This window comes from Coregonus clupeaformis, chromosome 31 (genome assembly GCF_020615455.1).
Source record: "Coregonus clupeaformis isolate EN_2021a chromosome 31, ASM2061545v1, whole genome shotgun sequence".
NCBI classification, from domain to species: domain Eukaryota; kingdom Metazoa; phylum Chordata; class Actinopteri; order Salmoniformes; family Salmonidae; genus Coregonus; species Coregonus clupeaformis.
The window spans coordinates 41,507,744-41,530,947 of NC_059222.1; the positions used below are offsets into that span (position 1 = coordinate 41,507,744).

Here is a 23,204-nt window from a genome sequence, read left to right on the forward strand (position 1 = left end):
CCTCCTCCCTCTACCTCCTATTAACTCCTCTACCTCATCCTATCAACTCCTCCTCCTCCTCCTCCCTCTACCTCATCCTATCAACTCCTCCTCCTCCTCCTCCCTCTACCTCATCCTATCAACTCCTCCTCCTCCCTCTACCTCCTATCAACTCCTTCTACCTCATCCTATCAACTCCTCCTCCTCCCTCTACCTCCTATCAACTCCTCTACCTCATCCTATCAACTCCTCCTCCTCCCTCTACCTTCTACCTCATCCTATCAACTCCTCCTCCTCCCTCTACCTCCTACCAACTCCTTCTACCGCAGGGGTGTCAAACTCATTTTAGCTCAGGGGCCACATGGAGGAAAATCTATTCCCAAGTGGGCCGGACCGGAAAAATCATGGTATATATAACTTAAAAACAACAACTTCAGATTGTTTTCTTTGTTTTAATACGATCAACATACAACATAAAGCTGGAGCCTGAGGACAGTGTGTCCAAAATAGTACAAGCACAACACGTCAAGTTTATTTTAAAATTCTAAAGAAAAAGAACACACAAACACACAATGCCTCAGTGATTAACAGAACTGTTTCACAGATCACAGAACTATATCAGGGTGTCATTTCTCAGGCAGAAATGTAGATAAAAATAATGAAATCCTGTTCCCCAAACAAGTGCAAGAAGCACAGAGTCAAGAATAGGTTAAATATACAAATAAAATACAATCAATTAAAAACAATAGCACATCAACATAAAAACATATAAACATAAAGCTGGAGCCTGAGGACAGTGTCCAAAAGCACAACATCACTATTAATCATAAAACACCTCAAGTTATTTGAAAGTTCTGAGGACAAAGAACACACAAACACACAATGCCTCAGTGATTCACAGAAGTATATCACAGATCACAGAACTATATCAGGGTGTCATTTCTCAGGCAGAAATGTAGATAAAAATAATGAAATCCTGTTCCCCAAACAAGTGCAAGAACCACAGAGTCAAGAATAGGTTAAATATTCAAATAAAATCAATTAAAAACAATAGCACATCAACATAAAAACATATAAACATAAATCTGAAAGCGTTGCTCAAACTCCCGTAACAGTCCCGTTATTTTATCTTTGAACCGCTTCATGTCTGCCACATGTTGGGTCGCGCACACATTTTTCAGACAGGGGAAGTGAGCTGCATCACCACCGGCGAGTTGCGTCCCCCACAATGACAGCTTCAACTTGAAAGAACGTATGCTGTCATAATACTGCGTGACAACTTTGTTGCGCCCTTGCAGCTGTTTGTTCAAGTTATTCAGGTGCTCTGTAACATCCACCATAAATGCAAGGTCCTGCATCCATTCTGCGGAATGAAATTCTAACACTGGTTTGCCCTTTTCTTCCATGAACTGTTCAATTTCTTCTCGTAAATCAAAGAAACGCCTCAGCACAGCACCTCGGCTTAACCATCTTACCTCAGTGTGGTATGGCAGGCCATAGATGTGGTCTTTCTCTCTGAGAAGGCTGTCAAACTGACGGTGATTCAGGCTTCTGGATCGGATGAAATTAACAGTTTGGATGACCACCTTCATGACGTTATCCATCTTTAATGACTTGCAACACAAAGCCTCCTGGTGCAAAATACAGTGAAAAGTCAAAAAATCACGTCCTCCATTTGCAGATTGCACTTTCTCTCTGAACTTTGTCACAACGCCTGCTTTTTTCCCGATCATTGAGGGCGCACCATCTGTAGCCAGGCTGACAGCGCGGGACCAGTCCACTCCGACCCTGTCCAGCGCGCCGATGAGTGCGGTAAAAATATCAGCTGGTGTCGTTGTATCTGTCATCGGCACCAACTCCACGAACTCCTCGGTGACGGTCAATGTGTCATCAACTCCGCGGATGAAAATGGCCAGTTGTGCAACATCTGTAATGTCCGTGCTTTCATCAATTGCAACCGAAAACGCAATAAATGACTTTACTTTTTGCTTCAACTGGCTGTCCAAATCCACTGAAAGATCGGAAATCCTGTCTGCAACTGTGTTTCTTGTCAGGCTGATATTTGCAAAAGCCTGCCGCTTTTCAGGGCACACAATCTCCGCTGCCTTCATCATGCATGTTTTTACAAATTCACCCTCACTAAATGGTTTTGAAGCCACTGCGATTTCATTAGCAATGAGGTAGCTAGCTTTCACTGCAGCGTCACTGATGTCTCGGCTGTGAGTAAACACAGACTGCTGTTTCTTCAGACCCGCCAACAGTTCATTCACCTTCTCTCATCTCCGCTGTCCTTGAAAGTTGTCATATTTGTCGGCATGAAGACTCACATAGTGGCGACGAAGGTTATATTCTTTCAGCACTGCAACATGCTCTGAACACACCAAACATACAGCTTTCCCATTCATTTCGTGAATAAATAGGATGACAATTTTTCTTGGAACACTCTGCACTCTGCGTCCACTTTTCTCTTTTTTGACAGAGACATATTGGGGCAATGAGGGTGCCAAAGCACATAATGTTAAAAGTAGAAGCCGTAATAAATATCGCGGGCAAAACAAAGTAGCTCATTGGCTGCACGTGCTTGACCTACTTGCTCTGCCCCGGTATAAACAGTTTGCTTGCTTAACACAATTGCTATTGCGCCATCCAGTGGACGCAATTGGAACAGCAGTTTATTTTATTGAAAAATTGCAGCGCATTTTTATACTTTACAAAATTATTATTATTTTTTAATCATCTCGCGAGCCGGATTAAACCCGTTTGCGGGCCTGATCCGGCCCGCGGGCCGGACGTTTGACACCCCTGTTCTACCGTGTTCTTCGGCTCACAAGGTACCCCCTTTTTCCTCCAAACATAACGATGGTCATTATGGCCAAACAGTTCTATTTTTGTTTCATCAGACCAGAGGACATTTCTCCAAAAATTACGATCTTTGTCCCCATGTGCAGTTGCAAACCGTAGTCTGGCTTTTTTATGGCGGTTTTGGAGCAGTTAAGCTTCTTCCTTGCTGAGCGGCCTTCAGGTTATGTCGATATAGGACTTGTTTTACTGTGGATATAGATACTTTGTACCTGTTTCCTCCAGCATCTTCACAAGGTCCTTTGCTATTGTTCTGGGATTTTTTTTCTGAGGTCTTGGCTGATTTGCAACAAGGCCCTGAGTTTGAAGGTAGGCCTTGAAATACATCCACAGGTACACCTTCAATTGACTCAAATGATGTCAATTAGCCTATCAGAAGCTTCTAAAGCCATGACATCATTTTCTGGAATTTTCAAAGCTGTTTAAAGGCACAGTCAACTTAGTGTATGTAAACTTCTGACCCACTGGAATTGTGATACAGTGAATTATAAGTGAAATAATCTGTCTGTAAACAATTGTTGGAAAAATGACTTGTGTCATGCACAAAGTAGATGTCCTAACAGACTTGCCAAAACTATAGTTTGTTAACAAGAAACTTGTGGAGTGGTTGAAAAATGAGTTTTAATGACTCCAACCTAAGTGTATGTAAACTTCAGCATGTTCTTTGCTAAATGAATCCCCTTACCACACAGCACTGAGCACTCTGTCTATGTTCTCACAGGAACAAGATTACACTGATGACCTCGCTCACACGACACTACCTCCAACCGCCAGACTTAACATTTGGCAGACACTGCTGAAGTAGAATACATGACTCATTGCTAAGACAGATACTGTTTTTCAAATCGCCCCTAGTCTACTCTCTCAGACCCAGATGGTCAGTTACACGTTGTTCTCTCTCCTCCAGAGTTCTCCGACATGGTCAAGCTGGAGAAGAAACCCAGGAAGTAGAGGTCAGAGAAGGGTCAGAAGGGTCATCACCACCAAAGACGAAGAGTGTGATGCGATGGAAAACTGGAGAGAGAGAGAAAATAAACATTTCTGGAAATGAGCTTTGTTGCTTTGCTGTGTCATCGTTGACTACATGTTCAATATTGTCCAAAAATAATGATGAAACTAATACTTGTGTAATACTTCCTCAAGTATGTGATTTTTCCTGCGTGTACTTTGTGTCATGAAATTAGCCATTTGGGAGTATAGAGAAAATCGTGGTGTGTTTGACCCCATTACTGTCCTGAACACATTTGTTAACGGTGGATTGAAGGGGCGGGGTTTTCAAATACACACGTTATCAGGGCGGTATATTGTCACCAAGCATAACAATAATAATAATAATAATGTACCCCAACCAACCAAGAGGAAGGCATTCAACTCTAGATCAAAAACATGTTGTGAAAGCCCTAAGGCAGGGGTGTCAAACGTATGGCCCGCGGGCCGGATCAGGCCCGCAAATGGGTTTAATCCGGCCCGCGAGATGATTTAAAAAAATAAATAAAAATAAAAAAAATTATATTTTTTGTAAAGTATAAAAATGCGCTGCAATTTTTCAATAAAATAAACTGCTGTTCCAATTGCGTCCACTGGATGGCGCAATAGCAATTGTGTTAAGCAAGCAAACTGTTTATACCGGGGCAGAGCAAGTAGGTCAAGCACGTGCAGCCAATGAGCTACTTTGTTTTGCCCGCGATATTTATTACGGCTTCTACTTTTAAAATTATGTGCTTTGGCACCCTCATTGCCCCAATATGTCTCTGTCAAAAAAGAGAAAAGTGGACGCAGAGTGCAGAGTGTTCCAAGAAAAATGGTCATCCTATTTAATCACGGAATTGAATGGGAAAGCTGTATGTTTGGTGTGTTCAGAGCATGTTGCAGTGCTGAAAGAATATAACCTTCGTCGCCACTATGTGAGTCTTCATGCCGACAAATATGACAACTTTCAAGGACAGCGGAGATGAGAGAAGGTGAATGAACTGTTGGCGGGTCTGAAGAAACAGCAGTCTGTGTTTACTCACAGCCGAGACATCAGTGACTCTGCAGTGAAAGCTAGCTACCTCATTGCTAATGAAATCGCAGTGGCTTCAAAACCATTTAGTGAGGGTGAATTTGTAAAAACATGCATGATGAAGGCAGCGGAGATTGTGTGCCCTGAAAAGCGGCAGGCTTTTGCAAATATCAGCCTGACAAGAAACACAGTTGCAGACAGGATTTCCGATCTTTCAGTGGATTTGGACAGCCAGTTGAAGCAAAAAGTAGTCATTTATTGCGTTTTCGGTTGCAATTGATGAAAGCACGGACATTACAGATGTTGCACAACTGGCCATTTTCATCCGCGGAGTTGATGACACATTGACCGTCACCGAGGAGTCCGTGGAGTTGGTGCCGATGACAGATACAACGACACCAGCTGATATTTTTACCGCACTCGTCGGCGCGCTGGACAGGGTCGGAGTGGACTGGTCCCGCGCTGTCAGCCTGGCTACAGATGGTGCGCCCTCAATGATCGGGAAAAAAGCAGGCGTTGTGACAAAGTTCAGAGAGAAAGTGCAATCTGCAAATGGAGGACGTGATTTTTTGACTTTTCACTGTATTTTGCACCAGGAGGCTTTGTGTTGCAAGTCATTAAAGATGGATAACGTCATGAAGGTGGTCATCCAAACTGTTAATTTCATCCGATCCAGAAGCCTGAATCACCGTCAGTTTGACAGCCTTCTCAGAGAGAAAGACCACATCTATGGCCTGCCATACCACACTGAGGTAAGATGGTTAAGCCGAGGTGCTGTGCTGAGGCGTTTCTTTGATTTACGAGAAGAAATTGAACAGTTCATGGAAGAAAAGGGCAAACCAGTGTTAGAATTTCATTCCGCAGAATGGATGCAGGACCTTGCATTTATGGTGGATGTTACAGAGCACCTGAATAACTTGAACAAACAGCTGCAAGGGCGCAACAAAGTTGTCACGCAGTATTATGACAGCATACGTTCTTTCAAGTTGAAGCTGTCATTGTGGGAGACGCAACTCGCCGGTGGTGATGCAGCTCACTTCCCCTGTCTGAAAAATGTGTGCGCGACCCAACATGTGGCAGACATGAAGCGGTTCAAAGATAAAATAACGGGACTGTTACGGGAGTTTGAGCAACGCTTTCAGATTTATGTTTATATGTTTTTATGTTGATGTGCTATTGTTTTTAATTGATTTTATTTGAATATTTAACCTATTCTTGACTCTGTGGTTCTTGCACTTGTTTGGGGAACAGGATTTCATTATTTTTATCTACATTTCTGCCTGAGAAATGACACCCTGATATAGTTCTGTGATCTGTGAAACAGTTCTGTTAATCACTGAGGCATTGTGTGTTTGTGTGTTCTTTTTCTTTAGAATTTTCAAATAAACTTAACGTGTTTTATGATTAATAGTGATGTTGTGCTTGTACTATTTTGGACACACTGTCCTCAGGCTCCAGATTTATGTTGTATGTTGATCGTATTAAAACAAAGAAAACAATCTGAAGTTGTTGTTTTTAAGTTATATATACCATGATTTTTCCGGTCCGGCCCACTTGGGAATAGATTTTCCTCCATGTGGCCCTGAGCTAAAATGAGTGACACCCCTGCCCTAAGGCAAAACGGCTCGATGGTGGTGTCTTTCCCAACCTGTCTTTCCCAACCTGTCTTTCCCAACCTGTGTTAACCTTACTGCCTACTCAGGAGGCGCAGGAATGCTGTTCAACTGGCTAACATGAAACAAGACACGCAAATGTAATTCTCAATTTTTAATAGATTAGTTATTACATTAACTTACATTTTTAAAAAATATATGAAAACACAAAATGATAAACATTACGTCCTCCGTGTTTCAGTACAGTGGATCACTCAGTACAAATTCACACTGTCAGACACTGCATGGAGAATAGCAATAAGAGTCAGGAAGGTTATCCCATGGGACAAGAGAGCTGTTGAAAATATATTCCATCAAAACTAGAAGAGTACCATGTCTTCTCACAGTACTCTGCTACATTGCGAGTCATCTGTAGAGGAACCATTTACTGTAAAAGTTTAATGATTGTTTTATATTTTAAAAATAAATTAATAAAAAAATCCCAGATTCTGTTGTGACTTCGGTTTATTTTCCTTGCCATCTTGCACCACATAGATGTAGATACAGGATATATACAAAAGTATGTGGACACCCCTTAAAGTTAGTGGATTCGGCTATTTCAGCCACACCCGTTGCTGACAGGCGTATAAAATCGAACACAGTCATGCAACCTCCATAGACAAACATTGGCAGTAAAATGGCCTTCATAGGATGCCACCGTCATAGGATGCCACCTTTCTAACAAGTCAGTTCGTCAAATGTATGCCCTGCTAGAGCCGCACCGGTCAACTGTAAGTGCTGTTATTGTGAAGTGGAAACGTCTACCAGCAACAACGGCTCAGCCATGAAGTGATAGGCCACACAAGCTCACAGAACAGGACCGCCGAGTGCCGAAGCGCATAGCGCGTAAAAATAGTCTGTCCTCGGTTGCTACCGAGTTCCAAACTGCCTCCGGAAGCAAAGTCAGCACAAGAACTGGTGGTCCTCTGTAGCTCAGCTGGTAGAGCACGGCGCTTGTAACGCCAAGGTAGTGGGTTCGATCCCCGGGACCACCCATACACAAAAAATGTATGCACGCATGACTGTAAGTCGCTTTGGATAAAAGCGTCTGCTAAATGGCATATTTTTATTTATTTTAAGAACTGTTCGTCGGGAGCTTTCTGAAATGGGTTTCCATGGCCGAGCAGCCGCACACAAGCCTAAGATCACTAAGCGCCATTGGACTCTGGAGCAGTGGAAAAGCTTTTTCTGGAGTGATGAATCACGCTTCACCATCTGCCAGTCCGATGGACGTATCTGGGTTTGGCGGATGCCAGGAGAACGCTACCTGCCCGACCGCATAGTGTGCCAACTGTAAAGTTAGGGGAGGAATAATGGTCTGGGTCTGTTTTTCATGGTCGGGCTAGGCCCCTTAGTTCCAGTGAAGGGAAATCTTAACGCTACAGCATACAATGACATTCTAGACGATTCTGTGCTTCCAACTTTGTGGCAACAGTTTGGGGAAGGCCCTTTCCTGTTTCATCATGACAATGCCCCCATGCACAAAGCGAGGTCCATACAGAAATGTTTTGTCGAGATCAGTGTGGAAGAACTTGACTGGCCTGCACAGAGCCCTGATCTCCACCCCATCGAACACCTTTGGGATGAATTGGAATGCAGACTGCGAGCCAGGCCTAATCGGCCAACGTCAGTGCCCGACCTCACTAATGCTCGTGGCTGAATGGAAGCAAGTCCCCGCAGCAATGTTCCAACATCTAGTGGAAATCCTTCCCAGAAGAGTGGAGGCTGTTATAGCACCAAAGGGGGGACCAACTCCATATTAATGCCCATGATTTTGGAATGAGATGGTCGACGAGCAGGTGTCCACATACTGTTGGTCATGTAGTGTGTGTATATATAAATAATAATAATAATAATAATAAGCCATTTAGCAGACGCTTTTATCCAAAGCGACTTACAGTCATGTGTGCATACATTTTTGTGTATGGGTGGTCCCGGGGATCAAACCCAATACCTTGGCGTTACAAGCGCCGTGCTCTACCAGCTGAGCTACAGAGGACCATGTATGTATGTATGTATGTATATATATATATATATATATATATATATATATATATATATACACACACACTATCGGTCAAAAGTTTTAGAATACCTACTCATTCAATGTTTTCTTCATTTTGACTATTTTCTACATTGTAGAATAATCGTGAAGACATCAAAACTATGAAATACCACATATGGAATCATGTAGTAACCAAAAAAAGTGTTAAACAAATCAAAATATATTTTATATTTGAGATTCTTCAAATAGCCACCCTTTGCCTTGCTGACAGCTTTGCATACTCTTGGCATTCTCTCAACCAGCTTATAATATAATAATAATATGCCATTTAGCAGACGCTTTTATCCAAAGCGACTTACAGTCATGCGTGCATAAATTTTTTTTTTTGTGTATGGGTGGTCCCGGGGATCGAACCCACTACCTTGGCGTTACAAGCGCCGTGCTCTACCAGCTGAGCTACAGAGGACCACAGCTTCATGAGGTTGTCCCCTGGAATGCATTTCAATTAACAGGTGTTCCTTCTTAAAACTTAATTTGTGGAATTAATGCGTTTGAGCCAATCAGTTGTGTTGTGACAAGGTAGGGGGTTATACAGAAGATAGCCCTATTTGGTAAAATACCAAGTCCATATTGGCAAGAACAGCTCAAATAAGCAAAGAGAAACTACAGTCCATCATTACTTTAAGACATGAAGGTCAGTCAATACCGAAAATTAAGAACTTTGAACGTTTCTTCAAGTGCAGTCGCAAAAACCATCAAGCGCTATGATGAAACTGGCTCTCATGAGGACCGCCACAGGAATGGAAGACCCAGATTTACCTCTGCTGCGGATGATAAGTTCATTAGAGTTACCAGCCTCAGAAATTGCAGCCCAAATAAATGCTTCAGAGTTCAAGTAACAGACCCATCTCAACATCAACTGTTCAGAGGGGACTGTGTGAATCAGGCCTTCATGGTCATATTGCTGCAAAGAAACCACTACTAAAGGATACCAATAAGAGACCTGCTTGGGCCAAGAAACACGAGCAATAGGCATTAGACCGGTGGAAATGTTTCCTTTGGTCTGGAGTCCAAATTGGAGACATTTGGTTCCAACCGCTGTGTCTTTGTGAGATGCAGTGTGGGTGAACGGATGATCTCTGCATGTGTATTTCCCACTGTAAAGCATGGAGGAGGTGGTGTTCTGGTGTGGGGGTGCTTTGCTGGTGACACTGATTTATTTGAGCATTCCAGGTGAAGCTGGTTGAGAGAATGCCAAGTGTGCAAAGCTGTCATCAAGGCAAAGCGTGGCTATTTGAAGAATCTCAAATTTTTCTCAAAATGTTTAACACTTTTTTGGTTACTACATGATTCCAAATGTGTCATTTCATAGTTGATGTCTTCACTATTATTCTACAAGGTAGAAAATAGTAAAAATAAAGAAAATCCCTTGAATGAGTAGTCTCAGAGGTGGAGGTCCTGGGTTGGCGTGGTTACATGTGGTCTGCGGTTGTGAGGCCTGTTAGACGTACTGCCAAATTCTCTAAAATGACGTTGGAGGCGGCTTATGGTAGAGAAATGAACATTAAATTATCTGGCAACAGCAATGGTGGATATTCCTGCAGTCAGCATGCCAATTCCACACTGTTATTGTCCCCAGCACAAGGTGCACCTGTGTAATGATCATGCTGTTTAATCAGCTTCTTGATATGCCACACCTGTCAGCTGGCTGGATTATCTTGGCAAAGGAGAAATGCGCACTAACAGGGATGTAAACAAATTTGTGCACACAATGAGAGAAAAAGCTTTTTGTGCTTATTAAACATTTCTGGGATATTTTATTTCAGCTGATGAAACCAACACTTTACATGTTGCGTTTATATTTTTGTTCAGTAATACATACAGTTTGCGACTATAAAAATATCTTACAGGAGGTGGTCGTTGCTATAGCAACCCGGAGTGTGTTAGTTCCTGAGTTCACTGGCGCATGTAGAGTGTGATGAGGCCTGCATGGTGGAGCTGCTGCCACAGTGTCATCTCCATCCTCAGGTCATGGTTGATGAAGAAACCCACTGGGTGATACTGGCTGTCGTAGTAGTGGTCAGAGTAGTTCATATAGTCTGGAGTCATGAAGCCGTACGCGCTCACCTGTTTTCAAACAACAGACGAGAGCAAGAACGAGAGAGAAACGGGGGGGGTTTTGCAGTCACAGTCTTTAGTTGTCAAGTGTTCCATGCCTCAAGAACAATGATTAATTACCTGTACTTGTATTTCTGTTTTACAAGGCTTTTGAAGGTTATCAGGGTCAGAGTAAATACTGTCCAACTGGAAGGCCAGTGCAGTCATGTCCAGAGAGTTGTAAGCTTACCAGTTATTGTTTAAAATGGCTAGTCACCGGTGGGTCGTACCATACCTGGTCACAGGTGTGCACCGCAGCCAGCAGCATCACAGCACCTGTTGATGGACGGTAGATGTCCTTGTATTTGGTCTGCATGGCATGGGCCCGGAGGAACCTACTCCATAAAACAAAAAACATTTAACAATACTGCTGGTCCACACATTTACTTCAAAAACAACCCATTAAAATAGTATCCAAGAAAATGTTATCTTCAGGGACAATTAAGTTTATCCGGTCCTAAAATGCACTCGTTGGAAAGGTGTTGGACAGACCACACGTGGCTGCCACCTTTTCCTTGTTGTGAGGAAAACTAACACTACACAACACTGTCCTCATCAGTACGCACCCGAACAGTCACAGTAGAATAATGCCCTTATAGTGTTAGAGAAAATACTTTTGGTGGGATGGAGTTTTTGCCTGCTTGGTGACATCACCAGGCGGTAAATTAGTTACTAGACCAATAAGAGAGTTCCAAACATAACAGTTCAGTTTTCCCCTCCCTACTCAGACCACTCCCAGACATTCCTAGCAAAATCCTTGCTTGAGAAATTGCTCTTTGCTCAGAAGCTATTTTGGTTTTCAATTCAAAATGGTCAAAAAGAAACAAAAATCACAATAAGGTAATGAATTGAAATTATTCGATATGGAGATAAAAACGGACACTGGCACTCGACCAGGGTTGGGATCAGTTCCATTTCAATTCAAAAATGTTCACACACACACACTCCATATATTATTGGAACCTCAACCTCATCAGATGACCGCTAGTCATTGTGGGAAGTGCGCTCTGTCATAAAGTGGCTCCCCACCCAAAACAGTTTGACTTCATAATCTTTTTTTTTTAATACCTTTGTCCAGGTGTGTGAAATCAGAGCTCAGCTGTGATTCGGAATAGCCACAACAACTATCCTAAAGATTGTGCTTTGTACTAAGACAACACTTATTTTCCCCTCTTTTACACACCTGTTTCTGATGTAGCGTATGAAATCTGGATGGTACATCTTAAACTTCTCTACGGTCACATTTCCTCCGAAGTATGAGGGAGGCCTTAAAATAAAATAAAAAAAGAAGTAGCTTATTTTCACAAGCTGCATGAGGAAACAAATATGGATAACAGTATAGAACACACATTTGTAAATAAAGAAGGAATACTTGGACATTGAGGGTGTTCAATTACAATGGCAATCCACAGACGCTGTGTGGGGAATGAAATCAAAACTGCCTCCATGTATGTGAACCAATCTGATATCTTACGTTTTGCTCCTCTCTGGTCCTCTCTCTGCTGGAGTGTGTGTGGCGGCTGCTTTCATTAGCAGATAATCCCTGTCATGGTCTGGCAGGAAGACATACCTTGTCTCCTACAGGATAAAAAGAGAGAGAAAGTGAGGGGAGGGGGGGGAATACAACATGATCAGACTATTAAAAAAAATCACTTAAGAGTTTGTCTGTCAATGAATTAAAGAATGGATGGATTGGTTTATTCCCAGTGTGTAAATTTCATCGTGAACCACCATCATCATTCATATTATTTTATATAGTATTGAGTGATGTTTTATTTTAAAAAATATTTTTGGGGGTATTCTTTCTTAAAACTGCATTGTTGGTTAACGGCTTGTAAGTACGCATTTCGCTGTAAGGTTGTATTCGGCGCATGTGACAAATAAAATTTGATCACAGAAGTTCTCACCTCAGAGAACGGTGGTCCTCTGTAGCCCGCTCCGGCGTAGTTCTTCATAGAGTTACGGAGGGTGTTGGTGGAGAATGTGTAGAGTGACGTTCTAGAGCCCACATCCTGCTCAAAGCCTTTAATCACAGCTCCGTTGGTCCTGGAGTCACAACCGAAGCATGAAACAGAACACTGTCTATTACCAATTAAAAAGGTTGCTGGTTCGAATATCGGAGCCGACAAGGTGGAGAAAAATAATCTGTCGCTGTGCCCTTGAGCAAGGCACTTAACCCTAATTGCTTCAGGGGCGCTGTACAATGGCGACCCTGGCCGTGACCCCACTCCCTGCGGGTGTCTCAGGGGGAGCTGAGATATGCACAAAGAAAAACATTTCCATTACATGGTCCGTTGTGACAAAGCTCTTAAAAGAAAAGGAGAAAAAAGCGAGAATGGAATGGACTTGACCTACATGTGTATTTATCCTACTGTTTTTACCAAACAAATGTCAATATAAGCACCCCCCAAAATTATTATACAACACAGGAACACTGTGATGACCAATTAGAACCCAGGACACATAGGAAGGAACACTGTCAATGACAACAGCAGCATGAAGGAACATGAACACTGTCAATGACCACAGACTCTCAGGTAACCACAGAAACCAGACGCATGCTTCATTCAACACTCTTGAGGAGCCCTTGAACATCCTGAATGACACACAGGATGAAGGTAAACGTCATTAACATGGTAATGCTCATTCCAAGGAACCTCTTAACAAGGTCTAACCAACCCCGCAGGCTATTGAGGAGGTCAAGACTAAACAAGGACAAAGATGGCGTCTTACCTGAAGACATAGTCATGACGGTCAATATCCCGGCCTTTCTTCGATTCCTTCAGAATCCCTCCGTTGCCCACGACGGCACAGCGGACACACTGTGAGCCGTTGCTACGACGCTCCCAGTCATCAAACATGTGCCAGTTGGCTGATGTGTTGAGAACAGATAGGGTCGATACCAGAGCTGCGGCAATAAATGTATTCCAATGTAATAAAACAATATTCAAAAGAGAGCCAACCAATGGCTCTCTGCCAGAGATCTTTGCCTCATGCAAATTTCCAATGAACGACTGCTACACTCAACTGTCGGTGTCTTGTCACAATAGCTGTGAAATACCAGATGGGGCCTGCAGCTAGGCGTGGGTAAAGTCTATGGGGTAAAAAAAACAATGGAACTCTTCTAGATAATGATGTGAGCTGATAAGAGATTCCCATGCATCTGTGAAGAGGTGCAGATGTACTCAATTGACTGACCATAAAGGGTTGTGTGTCCAATCTCTGAAGCCATATAAAATCTTTATTGAGATGACCATGGAGCATTGGGCACAGTAGTTAAGACAGTCACCCACACTAACACCATGCACTGTCTGTCTCTCTTCCTGTAGCCAATGTTGTATAACTAAATTATTTGTCGGTGTACCTATTAATGTTAACATGATTTGTCCTCACATTTCTACAAATATTTGGTGTGAAGGAATGCATTGAAACGACAGTCATGTCAACACGTATTGAAAGTACTTACTGTTATAGTCGAGGTTTGCCCAGCCGTGAGTCCCTGGGTACAGTCTGAGGCGCTGGTACTGTTCTGGAGTGGCATGCTTGGCCCACTGGAGCACAGGGATCCTATCCAGATACCTCACCCCAAAGTCTGTCTGGGGCACCCTGCTACGAATACCGTCTGGACAGTCCTGGAGGGAATGCCGTTCAGAAAGTTGAAGCTCATTTACTGCATTTCTATACAATTTCTAACTCTAAAATGCTATTTGGAGAACAGCAAAAACAAGCAGAAATGACCCCAGCCTTTATCACATTGGTTGCTGTAGCTTCGTTCACCTCAGTCCATCTACAAACACATAGCCTATTAGCTATACAATTAGCCGCTACACATTAACTCAGCACGGAGATTTAAAACTATAATTTATTTGTCTCGGAGGACCATGTGATGACGCTACAACATTATTCTATGGTGATGACATAAAGAGGGTAGAGCAAGAGAACAGAGTCTGGGAGACCTGGAATATGACTTCATATCCTGTCATCGTCATGGTAGATGGGAAAAAACACCAGCACACTCCCACGCACGCAACGTCCTTGTAGAACACTAAGTTAATCATCAACATCAGCATGATGAAAACTGAACTAATGGTGTAAATTTACCATGCAGACCTGCAGTTTCATAAACTATAAACATTTATTTGTACTGCTCTAATTACGTTGGTAACCAGTTTAAAATAGCAATAAGGCACCTCAGGGGTTTGTGGTATATGGAAAATATACCACGGCTAAGGGCTGTATCCAGGCACTGCGTTGCGCCAAAAAACAGCCCTTAGCCGTGGTATATTGGCCATATACCACACCCCCCTCAGGCCTTATTGCTTAAATATATAACTGGGCTGATTTCCACACAACGTAATATGGACATGGCTTAAGGTTCCCCTCATATTTAGCTACGGCCCTGTATCTAACGTAAATTTAAGCAGGAGAGAAACTCTCCCTCTGCCTTTCAGTATCCACCAAAGGAATACCTTTGTCTAGAGAGAGTGTGGCCCACCTAAAAACTCAATGTTCAAATGTCAAAACTTTTGACGTTAATTTCTGACAACCAAATAGTTGGAATGGTCAGTGGGGATCTAAAGAATAATCATGGTCATATTGTTTATTATTTTGTGATGCCATTAAGGATGGTATCAAGAAATAACTAACGTCGAAAGTGTACATATTTTACTTGTCAAGTTTACATCTAAATGTTGTATCAAATATATGATTGAGTATTTTGGTTACGACAGCAGTGTGATTTTAGCCTTCTAATGAGATAATCGTTTTCTCATTAGAACTTTTGCCCAGTCAGTAACCATGCCCAAGTGAGCCCAGAATTGTGTCGGCGTAATGGAACACCCCCTTTTTACCCGAGGATAAAAGCCTTGGTAACTAAATTTACATTAGACCAGAAAACATGGAGTGGAGACTGCACATTTAAAATGGTTAGAACTTTGGACCAGCAGACCAGGAAGTGTGGAGCTGTGGCTACACGGCTTAAAAATGGTTTGACCAGAAAGACCAGCAGACGTGCAGCGGGAGCTGAACGTTACAAATGGTTGACACTCTAAGAACGTGAGACGTTAGTCCACACGTTTGAAATTTTACATTTACATTTTAGTCATTTAGCAGACGCTCTTATCCAGAGCGACTTACAGTTAGTGAATACATTTTTATTCTTTTATACTGGCCCCCCGTGGGAATCGAACCCACAACCCTGGCGTTGCAAAACGCCATGCTCTATCAACTGAGCTACATCCCTGCCGGCCATTCCCTCCCCTACCCTGGACGACGCTGGGCCAATTGTGCGCCGCCCATGAGTCTCCCGGTCCCGGCCGGCTGCGACAGAGCCTGGATTCGAACCAGGATCTCTAGTGGCACAGTTAGCACTGCCTTAGACCACTGCGCCACTCAGGAGTATATGAAATGGTGAGAAACTCTGAAACTCTCAATCTCTACACAAGAAGCAGAAACTCACATTACCAGTCTGCAGCTGGAATGTAAAGTATTTTAGTGAAAGTTCTAGACTACACGAGTTGGGAAGGACAATCCCGTCTCAGACAACTGTTGGTACATCTGAAGTACCTATTCTAACGAACACGCCATTCGAAGACAAGCCGAGTCTCACCAAAGTGGGATAGGACACTCAAACCGTTTTTGAGAAAGTGGTTCAACAGAGAGACGACGATCAAGGACAGCTACGCATAAATATGCATTGCATTTGTTATCCGAACGAGCGGTGGTTTCCAAATGTAACAACGATAAGTTGAATCTCTGTCTCTCCCTTTCACTCTCTTTCTATTGACCCCTCCTTCCCCTAACCCAGCAGTCATGCTGTTAGTCCACTAGGGACCAGTTTTCATTGTATTACGTTAGTAATCAATAACCTATACCGTGTGTGTGTGTTTATGTTTTCTGTGTTATTATTAAGCTAATTTGTCTATTGCTGATTCATCAATTCTTGCAGGTTCAAGGATTATGCGACGTTCAGAATGAGACTGATAAGAGGTAACGATTTAATAAGTGATTGTTATCGATAGATATATCTTCTATCTAAGAGTTTAATTTGTGAGATGGTAACTCATTAAACAACTTCTTCCGTGGTGCCCCAAATTCCTAATGAGTTAATCGTTACATGATTCATTTAATCAAGTGACAATTAAACAGTTGGTTGATTTGATAAATAACAGTCATCAGATTAATGAAAGTCACGTCACGACATGAGGAAAGACATTTTTTTTTATTTCCTTGTCTTGGTAGACCATGTGATGACACTACAACATTTTATTTAACTAGGCAAGTCAGTTAAGAACAAATTCTTATTTACAATGACGGCCTAAAACCGGCCAAACCCAGACGACGCTGGGCCAATTGTGCGCCGCCCTATGGGACTCCCAATCACGGCCGGTTGTTATACAGCCTGGAATCGAACCAGGGGGTCTGTAGTGACGCCTCAATCACAGATGCAGTGCCTTAGACCGCTGCGCCACTCGGGAGCCCATAAACATTATTCTATGGTGTTGACAAAGAGGGTCGAGCAAGAGAACAGTCTGGGAGACCTGGAATATATTCATCATGGTACACGGGCAAAAAAAACAAAAAAAAACAGCCCGTTTTCACTGGCATTCATCGAACTAGACATCACACACACGCAAACACCAACCCACGTCCTTATAGAACATGAAGTCATTCATCAACATCAGAAAGAAGATGAAAACTGAAATTGTGTAATTTTACCGTGCAGACCTATAGTTACATGAAGGTAATTATAGAACTGGGCTGATTTCCACACAAGGTAATATTGAGATGGCTTAAGATGGTCCAGAGCATATCAAATGGCTGTATGAATTACACTTTGATTACCTTTTGGTTTGTGTAATCTGGTGGTTAACAAGAGTATCACCCATGTCATCTGACTGAGTTTACAAATATCCATAGTCCTTATTTTGTAGCAGAGTGGGGCATTATTTTTAAAGTGCCTCCATGCACAGCCCCCCACGTGTCTGAAAGTACAACCCTCAGCCCTTTCTCCAAATCAGTCGGCATTGACTGCAAGTAATAATAATAATACGCCATTTAGCAGACGCTTTTATCCAAAGCGACTTACAGTCATGTGTGCATCAATTTTTACGTATGGGTGGTCCCAGGGAACGAACCCACTACCCTGGCGTTACAAGCACCATGCTATACCAATTGAGCTACAGAGGACCACAAGTAGACCACAGGCCTTCTAAGGTCTCTGAAGTAGACAGCAATCACAACAAACATCAAGTAAAAGAACAGGAAGAGTGCAGAAAGGGGAAGTTCAACTCACTGTTCGAGGTGGGGCATCTTCACTGTAGTAGCTGTCACCAATGAAGGGTGGCTCTGTTGGTTTGGGTGACTTGGTCAGGAGAGCACCTTTAAGATCAGGGCCCTTGGTAGTCCTGGGTCCAGGTTCTGTTGAGGATCTGACTCGGGCAGGGGATGTGGACTGCACCTTTAAACTTAAAGGTGTTGGTGGTGTGGTCCTGGTGTGCTGGCCATCACTACCAGCTGACAGTGTTTTGTCAACAAGAGGGTCTTCAGAGTCATGAAACCTGGCAAGAGAAAACAAAAATGGTCAAACAAGACACACAGAGCTGAAATGTATATAACCTTGACTGTCCTGGGTAATGTAAAATGTGTAAATTATGCCTTTCAGTTCAGTGTCATAGAAAATCTCTCTCTCAAGTGCACAATGTCAAGCTACCCAATTGTGGAAAACTCACATCTTCCTCGAACACAAACAAAGGTCCTCAGTAAGAGCGGAAATGTGTCTGAGACAAGAGGCTGATTCTGTTGATGCCTGTATCTCTCTGTATCTGACTCGGCAGAAACAGCACACGCTCTGTCAACTATGGTAATGACTGGGTGGTGTGACCCAGATTGAACAGAGAAGATTAACCTAAAATAGCTTTCTAAACATTATCTAGGGTTGAGCCTAGTCATTGTAAAGGGTTGTCAGATTTCACCACTATTGAATTTATGCTTTACACAAACCTACAACTTCTGCTTTAGTGTTTCCCTTCTTCCAGGCTAATTTGTGGTTGTATCTGGATTAGGGCTGACCCCAATTATTCAACTGGTTGATTGTTTGGTCGATAGGCTGTTGGTCGACCTAATTTTTTTGGTAGAGCAGTAGCAAATATGTATATATTTTTTATGGCACACGAGACACCCGTCTTATTTGCGCCCATCTCAGTGAACTAATCCATTGTGGAGGCCAAGATTAATCCTTATGGAGGCCGCGGGGATGGCACAGTCCAAGAAGAAGGGGGTGTGGCTGCACAATGCACGCACGTCTCTCTCCAGAATGCGCCCTCTCCCGCCAATTGGTGCACAGTCATTGTTTCATAATTTCATTGTGCGAATTGTTTGCGTTTGATTGTTAGTGTATCAATTCCCCATTACATAGATCACCAGTAGTACATGTACTATTAATTCCTAATCTACAATGTTTGTTTGGTTACGTCAATGTCTGTTAATGCATTCAATAAATTATTTTTCCAGAGAATATTTTAAATTTGTCAAACGGCAGTCAAGCGTCGATCATGTCACCAGAATAAGACCCTCGATATTTATTGGAAAGGAGCATTAAGGTCGTGCACTTTCACCACCCTGTGAAGTTCATCATAAATTATTTAATCTGTAGCCTAATCAACTGCATGTTGTCCCAAATTTCCATATGATGGTTCTTAAATTCTCTCATAATTAATTTTACAGACACAAAAAGATCCCACCATGTCAAATGAACAAATGATCTGTCAGCATTTATAAAAATTGTACCGAAAGTTCCTGTTTCTGTCACAGCTGTCGTGATTTATTTTTTATACGGTATGACTTTACTGACATAAAAACTGTGAATGGAAACATGGTTAGTAGTGTTACATTTTCCCCACCAGAGTTTTCGATTGTTGCATCGTTGTTTGTTTACCTGTTTGGTTCCCGTGTGTACCCAATACCAGGGAATTGCGCCAGGTTCAGGTCGACCATGCGCCAGGGCATGGTGAGCTCAAGGCTCAGAAAGATGATGTAGATGACTGGCAGGAAGCTGACACCCAGGAAGCACAGCCAAAGCCTCCTCTGGAGCCCTATGCCCGTCATCATGGCCCAGAGCCTGGGCAGCCGTCTGCGTGTGTGCCCCCTGCCCTCCACAGAGGAGGAACATGGGGGAGTAGCTGATGTCCTTCTGAGGAGGACGTTTGGGTTTTCAGGGGAGCAACGGGTAAAAGAGACGAGGGCTGGAGTTGCCTGTAAATGAATCCAGAGGTTCACACTGCTCCGGGGCCTCTCTTACCACGTGACAGTCTGGAGAGAGACGTGGGAGCGAGAGAGAGAGCAACAGGGGAGACGGACAGAGAGAAATGAGTGAGAGCAGAGGGGAAACTTTACCTCACCATGTCAACAGATCTGCTCCCAATAATCCCTTTTTAATTAATCCTCTGTCCACAAAATACAGGGTCACCATCTCTGCATCCTTTCATATCCCTCTTCTATTATAGGGGCAGATGGATTGGGTATTTACTTTGGCCTGTTTATTGCCACTGGTACAGGAATGAATCATGCTACAGGAACTGAAACTGAACAGGCCAAGCCCTCATCCTTCCATAACATGTTTTACATTTACGTCATTTAGCAGACGCTCTTATCCAGAGCGACTTACAGTTAGTAAGTGCATACATTTTCATACTGGCCCCCCCGTGGGAAACGAACCCACAACCCTGGCGTTGCAAGCGCCATGCTCTACCAACTGAGCTACAGGGGACTACAACACAGTGATGGCAGAGTAACTGCCAAATGTACCATCTCCGACCACTCTGCTCAACCCAGAACCAGATAAGAAGAAGAGGGTCATGATGACCGACTTGTGACAAGCAATGGCAACACCAGGAAACCAGAATCACATCACTCCTCTGAGGAAATGTCTCCGTCCCAAATGGCTCTGGTCAAAAGTAGTGGACTCTACAGAGTAAAGGGTTTTTGGGGCGCAGTCAAGTCTGTGACTAACCATAAGGAACGTTTTGAATCTCAACAGTTACTCTGGTAGAATCAAGACATTAGCCCCTCTATGAGACCATGAACTCCTCCATTCTCACCTCCCTCTGACTACAATGACATGGTAAACACATCGCTGGGTGGAAAACATGGCCCCAGGCACTTTATTCTGTTCTGCTCAGATTTACATGAATAAAATACAGTATGTCTAGTGAGATAGATAGAACATCAGCTTAAAACGTCTATTTACACTAGCCTTGGATATGTTGTGGCCAAAGCCACATTCCTGCTTCATGTGGGAGCGCAGCTATTAGCATACCAAACATACCATAGTATGTGGACTAACAAAACAAAGATAGCAATTGAAACTATACAGGAGCTTCTCATCTAAACCATATTGCACAGTGTTGCACACTTGATCAATGCAACGATTCACAAACGTATAATAGAAAAGCCATTCATTTTCAGTTTGGGGGGGGGGGGGTAATGTGGTGTAGATGACTCCCACACTACCTCCGGAGTTGGTTTGGGAGCATAGAGAATGATAGAGTCCTCTAGTGGCCAAAAGGCCGTTTTAGCATGGACAGCGACATTGGGAGCTTCTACCATTTTTAATTAGGCAACTGGGCGGGACTTCCAACTTCATTGGCTAATCCCTCCTGGTGACCCTGTTGGAGTCATGTCCAATCAAGTCACCAGGAGGGATCAGGCAATTGTGAAGAAAATTGACAACTGTGCCACTAGAGATCCTGGTTCGAATCCAGGCTCTGTCGCAGCCGGCCGCGACCGGGAGACTCATGGGCGGCGCACAATTGGCCCAGCGTCGTCCAGGGTAGGGGAGGGAATGGCCGGCAGGGATGTAGCTCAGTTGATAGAGCATGGCGTTTGCAACGCCAGGGTTGTGGGTTCGATTCCCACGGGGGGCCAGTATAAAAAAAAAAAAAATGTATTCACTAACTGTAAGTCGCTCTGGATAAGAGCGTCTGCTAAATGACTAAAATGTAAATGTAAATGTACTTAAAAATGGAGATAGTCTCAATGGCGCTACCCATGCTGTCACACTATAAAGGAACAGATACAAAGATGAGTCATCTGTTACAGCCATATCTCCAGGTTACAGCGCTTGTTTTACGGAAAACAGACAGAAGACAAGAGGCAACCACCTCCGGAATTAGTGTGGGAGACATCTACACCCCCTCTGAGTTAGCCATCTAGCATGCTCCGAACACCTGTGCGCTTAACTCAGGAAGTGTAGTGGAAGTGTAGTTTCGTCGGATGGAGGCGCCCATAGCAGTATGGATGTGTGCAAAACTGTAAGTATTTTTTATTTGAAGGATTCTTTCTGGCTGATAAAAGATAATGGCCATATATTTCCAAAGCCATATCGCAAGCGATGCTTATCAACGTTTCTAAATGTTAAAACACAGCGGCGGGATTGTAGTTCACATCAGCCAATCGTGGGCGAGGCTAATGGCTGAAAACTGTAGGGAGAAGGCAGAATGCAGAGAGCTATCCTGGACCTAGTTTGTGTTGTCAAAGCAGTGTAGTGTAAGTCTTTGAAACATACCAAAAGGCAATGAATACATCAGTAAAAATGTATCAAACTAAACTACTGTAAGACAGATGTCATTAAAATGTAACTGATTTACTTGTCCTGACTTATTCTTCAGTGTTTGTTTGAAGATAGATGACCAGGAAATGGAAGGACCACCTAGATCTTCAGATTAGCCCTGTTCAACACATCTGTGAAAACTTTGACATTTAGTGGAGAATACTTTCCCTTAAAAGGTCTTAAAGAATATTGATTGTATAAACTTGGCTGTGCTATCACCTTTTGTTCAATTCAGTTTAATAATGATAAAACACTTCTCTCCCCCTTTTGATTTGATTTATTTCCTATCTTTTTTTCGTTCTCCTAAAAGTCTGAATAAATCCTAAGAAAAAAAGCTGTACACTTTTCATGGTATTTGTTAAAGTTGATACATTATGCTCAGTAACAAGTCATGACTACCATTATCACCCTCACAGAAACAGCAAGTCACTACTCTGAGAACTCTCTCCTCCCTTCTCACAACAGAAACTTAAACGTAGAAAAAGTTAAAATGTCCCCTTACCTGTGACGAGCCTTCTTTAGTGACAGTAGAAAACCAACTAAATCACAATAACTCCTTGGCTAAGTGGACCGGAGCGTAACACAGCATGGGCGGGACTATTGCGAAATGAGCAACAGCTGCAGGCAATAGCGAGAGAGGGAACTTATTCTTCAGTGGGGTTTATTGACGGTTGGCAAGGAGAGAGGGAACCTGTACTACGGGGTGTAATCATTAGTCCACACAGTTTCGTTTTGCAACGAAAACTAGCGTTTTTATTTGACAAATTCAGGTTTCATTCTGTTTGGTTCTGTTTAGTTCCTAGGGAATACATCCCAGGCTACGATAAAGTCAGACGTGAGAGGACAGCGCTAGAGAAATAGGCTTGTTATGATCACAATTGCTGTGTTTCACATCGGCTCTTTTTCAGAGCTGATTTGATTGATCAAAAGACCAATTAGTGA

The 23,204-nt window shown here is 43.0% G+C and overlaps 1 protein-coding gene across 1 annotated transcript; it reads right to left on the minus strand.

Moving 5' to 3' along the window:
- Positions 1-10,299: 10,299 nt before the first annotated feature.
- LOC121548036 (alpha-N-acetylgalactosaminide alpha-2,6-sialyltransferase 2-like) lies at positions 10,300-22,874 on the minus strand. Its single transcript, XM_045209719.1, has 10 exons — positions 22,765-22,874; positions 19,590-19,963; positions 17,949-18,213; positions 14,121-14,286; positions 13,388-13,562; positions 12,562-12,700; positions 12,129-12,232; positions 11,838-11,921; positions 10,890-10,989; positions 10,300-10,624 (listed from the first exon to the last, which is right to left on the minus strand). Exons 2-10 carry the CDS (start codon positions 19,760-19,762, stop codon positions 10,454-10,456), a joined length of 1,377 nt encoding a protein of 458 aa, XP_045065654.1. The 5' UTR covers positions 19,763-19,963; positions 22,765-22,874; the 3' UTR covers positions 10,300-10,453.
- Positions 22,875-23,204: the final 330 nt, after the last annotated feature.

Coding starts and splice junctions, on each gene's coding strand:
- LOC121548036 (XM_045209719.1), bottom strand. CDS start 19,762: ATGATGACGGGCATAGGGCTCCAGAGGAGGCTTTGGCTGTGCTTCCTG. Junction 14,287..17,948: donor AAGATGCCCCACCTCGAACA/GTGAGTTGAACT, acceptor CATTCCCTCCAG/GACTGTCCAGACGGTATTCG. Junction 12,233..12,561: donor GAGGACCACCGTTCTCTGAG/GTGAGAACTTCT, acceptor TTTATCCTGTAG/GAGACAAGGTATGTCTTCCT.